General features: G+C 44.6%; 2 protein-coding genes across 13 annotated transcripts in view; one reads left to right on the forward strand and one right to left on the reverse strand.

Annotated features, from left to right (window-relative positions):
* KMT2E (lysine methyltransferase 2E (inactive)) overlaps positions 1–6,064 on the forward strand; it is a 56,482-nt gene extending 50,418 nt beyond the window's left edge. For 2 of the 3 annotated variants that reach the window (XM_084206454.1, XM_084206455.1), the window contains 5 exons: positions 420–721; positions 2,408–2,496; positions 2,598–2,711; positions 2,868–2,959; positions 3,799–6,064. In XM_084206454.1, the coding sequence (XP_084062580.1) occupies positions 420–721; positions 2,408–2,496; positions 2,598–2,711; positions 2,868–2,959; positions 3,799–5,313 (2,112 nt within the window). In that variant the 3' untranslated portion in view covers positions 5,314–6,064. The remainder of the gene's footprint in view (positions 1–419; positions 722–2,407; positions 2,497–2,597; positions 2,712–2,867; positions 2,960–3,798) is intronic. The other variant, XM_084206456.1, reaches the window with a different exon arrangement.
* Positions 6,065–8,194: 2,130 nt separating this feature from the next.
* SRPK2 (SRSF protein kinase 2) overlaps positions 8,195–12,064 on the reverse strand; it is a 127,617-nt gene continuing 123,747 nt past the window's right edge. For 8 of the 10 annotated variants that reach the window (XM_084206445.1, XM_084206444.1, XM_084206440.1 and 5 more), the window contains one exon: positions 8,195–9,399. In XM_084206445.1, the coding sequence (XP_084062571.1) occupies positions 9,215–9,399 (185 nt within the window). In that variant the 3' untranslated portion in view covers positions 8,195–9,214. The remainder of the gene's footprint in view (positions 9,400–12,064) is intronic. The other 2 variants (XM_084206447.1, XR_014616182.1) reach the window with 2 other exon arrangements.

Genomic DNA, 12,064 nt, shown 5'->3' on the forward strand with positions numbered 1-12,064 from the left:
CATTCAAGGGAGTCAATCTGAGACATGGGTGTGGCATCTCTTGAAATTAGCTTTACTAGATCAGTGTAATAGTAAAATTCTGCAGTTCCAGGAGAAACTGTACAGCCAAGAAAATGACTTCAGCAGTGGACCTTCTGCTGATCTGTGTCATCTGCTTCTTCTCTGACACAGAACACATACTGCTTCTCTTGGCAGAAGCATTTTTTTATATCACCTGTACAGTTGATAGTAGCTCAGTACTTTTTAAATTCTACTGCAGCTGTGGTGAGATATCTTCAATTAATTTGTCTTTTTTTTTTTTGAACCAGTTACGTGGTACGTATTACTGAAATATAAAGTTCATTTAATAGAAACTGTGAGAAAGAAAATGGGTAAAACTTCTTTCTAATGTTTGTTTGTGGGTTGTTTTTTCTCCTTAGGTGTCCTTGTTAGAATACCGAAAGAGGCAGCGTGAAGCTCGAAAAAGTGGCTCAAAGACAGACAGCTTCCCCCTGGTTACTGTATCTCCTCATGCTGCTGGTGGAGGAAATACAAGTAGTAATAATGGTGCTAGTGATGGGTATAACAACAGTGGTGAAAATGGGGAGCAAACTGATAACACTGCAAGCCTGCCTTTACCACTGCCAACTACTGTTTATAATGCAACTCCAGAAGACACTGGCAACAACTGTGCAGTTAAGGAATCTTCCTCCAGTGAGAAGAGTGAACCAGAAGTTCAGTGGTAAGCCACAAAATTACAGGATTTAAGTTTAATTTGGAAGAATTATTTATATGAATCTAAGTCTTTGGTATTTGAAACCTGTTTTTCATTAAGACTGCTGTTGCAGGTTACTGACTGGAAATTCTTCCAGCTTACTGAAGAGTTGTCTTACCTTTTTTCTCAGAAATACAGCAGACGTCTCATAATGATTCAATTACATGAAGAATTACCCAGAAGATATTTATTAAATTAATTTATCTTCTAATGGCAAAATAGGTATTGATTTGAGCATTTGTCCTTGTATTTCCACTGCTTTGTCTGTGAGATGAAGAGAAATTCTCATGTTAAATCTCAAAGCCTTTCCAGAAGTACTGTAGGGCATAAGGTGCAAAAGGAGAAAAATCTATGCTGATTAGCAAAGGCTTCTGGAAGACCTTAGGAGGTCTGGTTTTCAGTTTTGGCTGGAATGTGTGTGGGATATTTGTTATTGCTTAATTGCCCTGTGCAGGGCTGAATGCAGCCTGGCCAGCAGCTCCTGCTCAGGTGGGAGCATGTGGTGACACAGCATTGTTGGTGTTTGCTCAGTGGTTCCCTTGTTTGCAGACCATATGGGCAGTGCGCGCAATGCCAGATACTCCAAACAATCCCAGATCCTGAGGAGAGGTGTGGATGGGGAGATGGAGTGACTTCAGTCTGTGTAAAACACTGTACAGTTTTTTCACTGAGTTTTGGTAGCTTTAAAATAGATGGTCAATTGTGGTGTCACTGTCTCCAAAACATCAGTAGCGCAAAATAAATCCTGCTGATGTTCATCATATGGTACTGATGGTGTAACTGTAGTGAGGATGAACCATGGGCTTAGGAGTTGAATATCCTTCCACTCAGATGCTCCAGCTATTCCAGAAAAGATGATTTTGTAAAGCCAGTTGACGGGAGAACATAAGTGCAGTCTTCAGTGTTCCACTGAAAAGTGGCTGTTAAATTCACTGTGCAGAAGCTACTGCCCTAAATTGTGGAAACAGGCTAACCAGGAAGAACTCACTACTTATATTATGCAATAACGCTGCAGAGCAGCACCAAGGCTTATTCCATTGCAGCAGTACTGTAAAGTGATGCCATACATCCTTGCCAGAAGGGAAGATAGTTTTGTGGGGTGCTGTCACGATGTTCCTGGTCAGGTTTGAGAGATGTAATAGGTTATAAGAGAGATGTGAGTGTCACTGCATACCCACTGTCTGGCAACTCAAGTTTAGAAGTTTGAACAGAGATTTGTAGTGGTATGCAATTTACAGCTGTGCATCCGCTATTAAAGAGCAGATTCTTAACAACAAACAAACAAGATGACTACTTCCACTTCTGGACAAAGACAGTTTTCTGCAAAGTGAGACTATGAACCAGTAATTGTGACCTTTATTTTTTTTACTTTTCATTTGTTTAGACAAAGAAAAACCCACAGATCTACAGATATTTCCTTAGTAAGAGCAAATGCTAGTTTTTAATGGTTGCAGGAAATTACTGTATTTAAAGTGGGAGAAAATAGATACAAACCACTTAAGTAATAATAGTCCTTATGCACAACCAGTTATTTGGTTGTTACATGCAGCCAACACTGTAGATTTTCTCTGACTCGGTATTTGAATATACCTTGTCCTAAATTTGGACCATGGGAGTACATCCTCTTAAATTTAAAACGGCCTTCTCTTGCAGGACTGCATCAACCTCTGTGGAACAAGTGAGAGAACGAAGTTATCAGAGAGCTTTACTTCTCAGTGATCATAGGAAAGACAAGGACAGTGGTGAGTTGATTTATTGTTTTGAAGATACCGAAGTCTAACCAGTTCCCCTATGGTAATCTGTAATAATTCTAATACTGTGTTTGGGTCTGCTTCGTCTGTAGGGGGAGAATCACCTTGTAGGCCATGCTCACCGTCTCATGTTCAGTCTCCATCTCATTCAAATCTCATTTCCCAGTTGCAGCTTAAGGCCCCTTCTTTCACTGAAATTATGGAAGGTCAGTAAGCAGATGACCTTGTATGACACTTGACATATTCAGTGGTCTAACAGCAGCTTTAATAGGTCTTTTAAAGTCAAATATAAAGTGCTTAGTGACATCTGCAAAAGAGTTGATTTTTCCACTTTGATATTTATGTCTGCTTTATTTCTGTAGAACCTGATTCTGAAAATCCAGAGCCAACTTCTGAATGTCCGTCCCCAGATACTTCACAAAGGACTTGTAAGAGTCCATCAAAAGCAAGCAAGGTAATGCAAGGTGTTTGCACAATATGCATAGGAATAGCTCCATCCATCTCTGATTCACCTTTAAAAATGTTAATAGTAGGATTTCCTACTTTGGTGACGTACACACATTTTCATCTATCTGTGCAGCAGTTTAACATAGGTAGACATTTGCAAGAATATTTGTCCATATACACTAAAAAGTGGGTTTATATGCTGTGCTTTCAGTACATGTACGTGTTTATGGATGAGAGAATGTATCTGTGCTGTTCTGAGGTGTGAATGCTGAAGAACTGGCACTCAGAACCAACAGTAGTGATGTGACTTACCCTTAACAGGAGGTTGCTATTGCTCTGCAAGGGTTTGGCATTGTTTGGCAGTGAGGGCTCTGATAATATGGAGAAGGATGTTGAGTAGTGAAGTGATTCGGGTTGTCTTATTTTGTCTGTCTGCTTTCACTACCCCAGCTTTAAAATGTTAAATCACTCAAAAAATTGCTTTATTCCTATAAGTGGTCTTCTCTGGCATTACTTCTTTCAGATTCAGAAATCTAAAACTTTTAAGAAAGAATAGATTCAGACTTTGACCTAATGGACTACTAAAAGTGTATTTTAAAGTTTCTGTTACAACTTTAAAATACACTTTGACTTGGCAGAATTATTGATATATACTTGATAAAAATAGTTCCTTCTCAAGTTTACTCTGTTACTGATGTTTTTCTCAGACCAAATATATATCCTGCACCTCAGCACTTCTTTTCACAATCTGGGGAGGAGAGTGTTCTGAGATGTCCTTTTTTTTTATTGCATGCATGGTTGAATATTTCAAACATTGAGTGCTGACCGCCTTTCTTTCCCTTCCAGCCCTCTTCACCGAGTCCTGTAGTTTCAGCACAGCCACTTGGGAAAACACCCACAAAACCAGATTCGCACTGGGAAACTGCAGCTAATGCACCTGAGACTGAAAGTGCGAATCATCCAAAATCTGAGCTGCAGCAGAAGCAGCTGACAAACAACGTCCAAGCACTTTCAAAAACTCATCCATCTCAGTCACATCTGCGCAGCTCTGCTGAGCAACTTTCACATTCACAGAAGTTGCCTTCCGCACCTTTGAAGCTGCATTGCCCCCCTTCGCCTCATGTAGAAAATCCCCCCAAGTCCTCTACCCCTCATGCGCCTGTGCAGCACGGTTACCTTTCACCAAAGCCTCACTCACAGCAGCTGGGATCTCCATACAGACCTCATCATCCACAGTCACCTCAAGTTGGAACACCCCAGAGGGAAACACACAGGAACTTCTACCCGGCGGCACCGACCCTCCAGCCCAGTAATCAGGCGCAGGCTAGCGGTCCCCTCTTCACTCAGACATCATCAGGACAATCTTCAGCTTCCTACAGCCAGTTTAACCAACAAAATTTGAACAGCAATGCGCCACCTCCCCCACCCCCTCCACCCCCTTCTTCCACTTACTATCAAAGCCAGCAGCCCTCTGGAAACTTCCAGAGCTACAGCCAGCTGAAAGGCAGCATACCCCAACAGACTGTGTTTTCATCTGGACCAAATCAAGCACTTCCTGGCACTGCGGGTCAGCAAACGGTGCCAGGCCACCACGTAGCTGCAGGGCATTTTTTGTCCTCTCAGAACCCCAGTATTCATCACCAGGCATCGGCATCTGCTGCTCCTCCTCCTCCTCCACCACCACCTGCTCCAGGACCCCACCTTGTCCAGCAGCAAAGTACTCATCAGCAGCACTCTGTAGCACATGTTGTCGGTCCAGTTCATGCCATGGCAGTGGCTCCTGGATCACACATTCATTCTCAAGCTGCTGGTCACCATTTGCCACCGCCACCTCCACCACCAGGTCCTCTCCCCCACCACCAACCTCCCCATCCTTCGACGGGACACCAAGGTTTGCAAGCACAACACCAGCACGTTGTAAACTCGGCACCGCCTCCCCCGCCGCCCCCTCCATCCAGCGTTATGGGCTCGGGGCACCACCCCTCATCAGCACAAGGGTTACACCACCCATCTCATCAAGGACCCCCCCACTTCCCTTCCAATGCTCACACAAGCGTCTCCTCCTATTCCTCTCAAGCCCCACATCACACAACGTTAGGACCTGGACCTCAACATCAGCCTGCTGGCACAGGACCTCATTGTCCACTCCCTGGTCAGGGTCCTCACATCCAACCTCAAGGACCAAACAGTATTGCAACACCTACTGCTTCCGGGTTCTGCCCTCACCCCGGCTCCGTGACCCTTCCCCACGGAGTGCAAGGGCAGCAGCAGGCCTCGCCCGTGCCAGGACAGATCCCCATTCACAGAGCACAGGTGCCACCCACCTTCCAGAACAATTACCATGGGTCAGGGTGGCATTAAAACAGATCCCTTTAGTTATAAACATTTTTAAAATGTTCTGTAATATAAACTGTGTATATTTAATATGTACCTATTCAAGGTACTTTTTAAAGCTTGTACATGATACTTTGTATAAAAGCAAACACCAGTGCTCTTCCATTGTATCCTTTCCATTTTTTGCTTTTTAAAATTCCTGAAAATGTGCTGTTAAGCCAGTATTAGGTATTTCTTTTTATTTTGTAAGTGGACATTCCAGCTGTTTTTTCTGGCAGTAGGTTTGATGCTGCATAATGTTTAAAATTTTATTGTTGCAGTTAAATTCATTTAGTGAAAGTTTTCTATATTACTTTTATACATATGTAATTAAATAAGTACACAGGCTAAGTGATGGCACTAACAATTTTTTTTTCCATTTTCTGTCAACAGTTTTTTGTGTGCATAGAGATAGGAAACAATGCAATACAGATTTTTATAGTTTTGGTGTGGACATGGCTTTTTGTTTCATCAGTTATTTGCAGAAATTGTAATTTAATGTATAGACTGTTTCTAATGTCTGAGACGAGTGCTGTAAATACTGTATTTCTTTCGCTTGTAAAGTTGCTTAAAGCTTCTTTCATTTGATATAGTATTGTATATAATAAGTCTTTTGCAAAAAAAAAAGTGTGATCTTTGTGAAAGTAGTACAGTATATGATCTTTAATTTTTTTTTTTAATATACTGTCACATTGCAGCACTGGTTGGGCATTTTAATTCATGTTAATAAATCACAATTATGTCAGTTTTACCTACTTGTCCTGAAAGGGTGCTATATCAGCAGGAAAGTGGCCTTAAGTCTCTGATCTCCCCTGCTCCTTTTGAGGCTCTTCACTTCTCTGCAGTTTCCAGCTGTGACTTCACTTCTGTAGCACAGACAGATGTGGAACAGCCTGGAGGAGGGGGATTCTTGCCACTGCTCCATTCAGAGGTTGAGGAATAATCACCCTGAGCACATCAGAGTCCTGGGTCAGTTTACCAAGGGTCAGCAGGGGCACTGATGGGCATTTTTGTGGTAGAGGTGACCTTGGTTACAGAGCAGGAAGCACCTGCGTGCTGCAGTACCTTCCTCTTGGGAGGAGCTGTGTAGCAGTTAGGGGTCATTTATTCCTGTTGCTGCAAGCTGTGCCAGGATGGTGCTGCTGTGCTCCCCATCCTTCCATCTCAGCAGGAACTGCTCTCAGTCCTGCTCACACAACAGGAGGTGCTCAATGGCTCCATCTCAGACCAGAGAGGAACCCATGAGTGAGGAACACTGAAAGGCACAGGAGGGAAAGTGGCTGCTCCCACCCAGTAAAAAAAGTGGTAATTCATTTTAACATATCAAAAAGAAAAAGGGGGCCACTTTAAATTCTAATTTGCGTCTAACTACAGAAGAATCTTGCTAGTTAAAATCATACACTAGAAATGCTATCCTGAACACCTGCTGGCTCTGAAGGACACACATGGGAGTTCATATTTTACACTAGCAGGTGTAGTGTAGGACAGCATAAGGCTATCAAAAACAAAAAAAAACCCCAACCCACCCTCTGTGCAGTTGCTCAGACACAGGTCTGATGTGCATCATCCTGTCTAGCCCAGCATTCAGATCTGGTTGTCTGCCCCTCTTCCGTACCTCCAGGAAGTGACAAAATCATTTTGAATACAAGAGAACATTAAATACCCCACTGTGCTTGGCAAGGTCTAAGTGCAGGATGAGGAGCTGCTGCACTGGGGAGCAGAACCAGACGAGGCCTGGGCAGGGCTCCCCAGTGCTGCTGCAGCACCAAGGCCAGGCAGAGGGCAGAGCTGTGCCAGCCTTGGGCTGCCCCTGGCACTTCTCATTCCCGTGTCAGCATTCTGTGTAGTCAAGAACGCATCTGTGACCGGTTGCAGCAATCAGGCACTACAGAGCTGGGCTGGGTGTGAAGCTGAATGTAATTTTTACCTCCAGCTGAGTCCATTGTGGCATCATCCTTCTGAGCAGCGTTGTCCTTGCAGCCCCTAAAAGCAGTTCCAGGATGAGGGTGAAGGGACTCGGTCCTCAAACCCAACTGCCGCGGGGGCCTCAGCACTGGACAAGAGAGTTTCTCACTGCGGTGCCTTGGCAGTTCTCTGGAGGAGTGGCTGCCCCAGCTCGGGACAGGACAATCGTTCCCTTGTTTACAGGACTTGCTACGGAACAGCTGGTAGGAAAGACGCTTTTTTTTTTGGTCACATTTCACCCAGCAAACCACTCCGACCCACAGCCCCTCCTGCCACAGGGCCTGTGGGGCTGCTCTGACAAACACCAGGTGATGTGTTCCAAAAATGAACACGGCAAGCTGTCTTTCTCTGGCCAGGATGGGCCAGCCCCCACCTCCCACCCCTCCAGCACCCCCAAAGCTGAGTCGTGGCTAGGCAAAGATTCCAATGACCAGCAACATTGTCTGAAAAAACAAAACACTTTAATTAGACAACTGCAAGCACCTCAAACAACTGGTTATTGTTACAGCATGGGGCTATCTTCTCACAATCTAGTTATTGCAAAGGCATGTGAATAAATTTTATATGGACAAAGTCAAGAAAAAAGTGGCACTGTAGTTACATGAAGATCAGGAGTAAGCTTACATTCATCCCACTGACTTCTAAAAGAGGCCCAAACACACCTCCGTACTGTACATTCTAAAATCTGTATTGCCTATAAGCTTCAGCCTATGCAGCTTTTTTTCCTAGGAAACACATAATTGTTGCGTGCAACTTACAATGGGCAGTCGTATGTCTACGGATGGGAAAGAATAAAGCTAGTGCAATTTGTTTTAGAAACATGTAAAGCTATGAATGGAATGAGCATGATCTTGCTTCTTGGATTATTTTACCCACTGCACTGTAAATATCTGCAGCTATATCCTTCCTTAACTGATGCCAAGCACACACTTTTATTATAAAAGATCAGTAATTCTACACAGAGAGTGGTTCTCATGCTCTACTTTTAATTTTTTTTCTTTTTCTTAAGGTATAGTACAACTTACAGTGCTTATAAAAAGGCAACACCATATGGTACCATGTCTTCACTATCACATTGTAAGGGAAATTGCTATTTTTCTTTTCTTAAAAGCACTTAAAATAGGCAAAAGTTCTAAAAGGGAGTGCTAAATGATAATGCATACTTTATTAGAAAGAAGTCTAGCCTTCCTTTAAAGTGCCGTTTGGGGAATGAAATCCTGTAAACCAGAGCCACTTTGTTTAAAACCCAATGAACAGGAACTGCTACAGAATAGAAAGTTTACACAATTCCTTAAAGCAGTTTAAAGTCCACTACATGCAATTGGTTTGCTATAAAGCTCTCTAAAACTTAGTCGCTTTACTCTGAAATTGAGTCCCCAGTCCCATATTTAAATGGAAATAAACATTTACAGGGTGCATTTACATACACTATAATACAAGAATGACATCCCTTTGCCAGAAGATAAAATTGTACAATTCCTTGCCGTAACTCAGTTCTGACTTGATAAATTTCTTACACTCGTAAATTATATAATATGCATCAGCTAAAATATTTTTTTTTCATAAATAGTTACAAAACTTGCCAAAACACATGGGGGGAAGTTTCTTTTGTTCAAAAATCTGACATCTGAATGTCACACAACACAAGAAACAATGCTTAAAGACACGTTAAGTGTTTTCTGAAGAAAGTGGGTGAGTAAACTACTAGCTGAGGACAAAAAGACTACCCTTCCCCAAGAACACAGTGCACAAAAAGCAAAATGTCAAACAGTACCTCAAGCAAAATAAAGGTCTGAGGATTGAAGCCAGCTCACGTGTGATCCTGCTAAAGATTTTGTGACAGTCACCATTTAGGTCCAACGCATTGGAAAGTAGTTGCTGGCTTTTTTTTTTTTTTTTTTTTTTTAACAGCTGGAAGATTCTGCTAAGAATTCAGCCACGGATGCCTAAGGCATTCTCCAGCTGAAGCGCGTTTCTCTGGGACCATTTCTAGCATGGGGATCAGGAAATCTGTAAACTGTGCAGCATCTTCATGAGGCCAACCATACTTCTCCACAAGCACATCAAAAAGACTCCAAGGTTTCAACTTGGTAATGTGTCGGAGTTCTCCTGCAAACAGAAATATTGATGGCATTAGAAAAACACCTTGTTACTCATCAGTGACTAATCCCTGTTCCGTTTCTCTCCCACTCTGCCTTCACAGCACCTTCACCGGGGGCTGGCAATCGCAGTTTAGGAAGGGCAGCGCACACCAAGCTTGCTCGAGGTCCTCAAAGGAGATGGGTATGTTCCATGTCCAAGCCAAAAACTCTTCCTACAGCCATCAGCACGTTACACGTGGACTCCACTGATGCTTCCGGCTGACTTCACTCTCCTGTGCACACAGGCACTCATTCACACTCATGCTCCCACCATGGCCAAACCACACAGCAGGCCTCTCCTTCTCATCAGCCAAGGAACTCAAATTTCACAGAATCTGCTCCAATCCCAAAATGGAGGTCTTGAGATTGGAGAAACACAGGTCCTTGCCTCACTATGCGGCATTTGCCAGCAATGCAGCAGAGCACTGATTCATTCCTAACCAAGCCAAGCAGAGGTTTGGTGCTCCAGAGATCCTGCTCCATCTCCCAGGCAAACACCCCCAGAAAGCCTGGTCTGAGTCTTTCCTGAGAGGGAAGCAGCTGCCCGGGTCTCTTTCAACCAACCACCAAAAAAATGGTGGCAGCAGCTGCAGGACTGGAGCTGCCCCCAGAGGGGCGACTTCTGCCAACCTGGCAACGCGTCCCAGACCAAAAGGAAGGAGGTGACAATCGTTCTGCCATTCAAACCAGCAGCACTACCCAGGTCTGTCCATGGGTCATCCAGCATGATGGGGAAGACTCTGCAGTTTCCTGCTGCACCACTGTGTAGGAATGAGGCCCAAAGCCATGAGATGTGCCATGAGGTACGTGGTGAAGGGATTACTGTGGGCACAAGAGGGACGAGCAGCTGCCAGGCGGAATGACCCTCACTGCTGCCATCAGGATACTGAGCTGTCACCTTGCGCTAGACCCACAGCCTTTGCAGTCCAGGCTCTCAGTATCCCTCATTTACATGTGGTGTGGCTGCCCCCTCGCCATTCAGGATGGCAGTAACAGGGAAATTCACTACAGCCACACCTCCACTTCTCCCCAAAGTGTAAATGTGACATGGGACATCCTCCTTGGAGAGAATGAGAACAGGACCCCACTTGCAGACAAGTCAATGGTCTTGCTCCTCTCTCCTCCCCAAAGCAGGGACAGCTCTTTGCTAACATCTGCCTTCTGACCTGTCAGCCCACAGCCAGGAACACCTGTGTGTAGTGCACTTACACTTGGTAGATCCAGTGCATTTATCACCAACAATCTAATGAATCTATGGCTTCTTGCTGCAACAAACTACACTAGCCATGAATCTGTGTATGTGAAAGTTCTTACTGAATCTGAGCAGAGTAAAGAGTGCCTGATCTGTTCTAATCTGTAAGTAAGCCCTGCCACACCCAGCCCCTCTGATCTCTGGGGACCAGCTGAAACCCAAGGCGGTTGTTTTCTGCTGAATTTCTATGCTCTTAATGCAACCCATTTGAGCATGTGTATAAGTCAGACAGTCTCCACTGGACACTGCAAAAAGCACCTGAGAGACCCCTGTGGTGCTTCTGCACTGAGGAGAGCGATGGGGTCTCACCCAGCACTGGAGGCTGAACAGGCTTCACAAGCTCACTGCACCACCTGGGATGGGGCATCCAGGACACACTACATGTGAGCCAAGTGGTTTGTCAGTGTGGTGCTTGGTCCCTGGCTGTAACCTACTGCCCATAAAATGCCATCTGACATCAGCTCACAGGACAGAGTTTCTGCACATCTCTGTGGCTGGGGAAGTTCCAGGGCAGGAGAAGTAACCCATCTCCATCTGACTGCCCCAGGGGCTGAACATCTCAGTGCAATGGATTAAAAGCCCCAAAGGCTCAGCAGGGCCTGCTTCTGCTGCCTCAGCCCTCAGCAGTAGGTCCTAGGCAGAGTGCAGAGCCTGAAAAAGCAGCTCTCCAGCTCCTGTCACGAAGTCCCCACAAGAGCAAGTGTGCAAACAATCCATCACCCAAGCTGCAGAAACAGGAACTCGAGGTGTGCTGCCCCCAGGGAGGAATGGCTCTGGAGGCCACCTTCTATAGTTTGTGTGTGAACACTCACAGGACAGGTATGTCCCACCAGCAGACACAGAAAAGCTCTGCTGTGGGCCCACAGCTGCCCCACACACCTTGGAGCAGCATATAAATTTCCAGGCTCACTCTCAGTCCTTTATATCTTTGTGCAACCCTGAAACTTAACTGCTGAAAATCTTACCTTCTGGAAGGTTTCCAAGAGTGTATTGGTGACTGCTTACAAGAACAGGTAGTAAATTATGTAACAGGAATGCATGAAGTCAAATTACTGCCCAAAAGTGATAGAAAAATTACTTGTTACCGACTGCAAGCAAAAAATTACTAGGAAAAAAATCATGTCCATGGTTTCTGCAGCTCCCAGCATTCATCGCAAGGGCTGCTGTAATCATGTACCAAAAAAGGCTCAGCTCTGAGGGAGGGTGGGTGTGTGTTCCCATCCAGCACTGTCTTCATCTTTGCACTCACATTTTGTCATTTCCAGCATCTTTCCCCTCTCAGATCTGGTAAGGTAAGACTGCACAGTGAGGCTCCTGTGCCTCTGTGGAAGGAGAGTTCTTGCTGTCTGAGTACTCCTCATTTTGTGAATGCCAATGCTAA

The sequence above is a fragment of the Fringilla coelebs genome, assembly GCF_963513975.1.
Source record: "Fringilla coelebs genome assembly, chromosome: 5".
Classification (NCBI taxonomy): domain Eukaryota; kingdom Metazoa; phylum Chordata; class Aves; order Passeriformes; family Fringillidae; genus Fringilla; species Fringilla coelebs.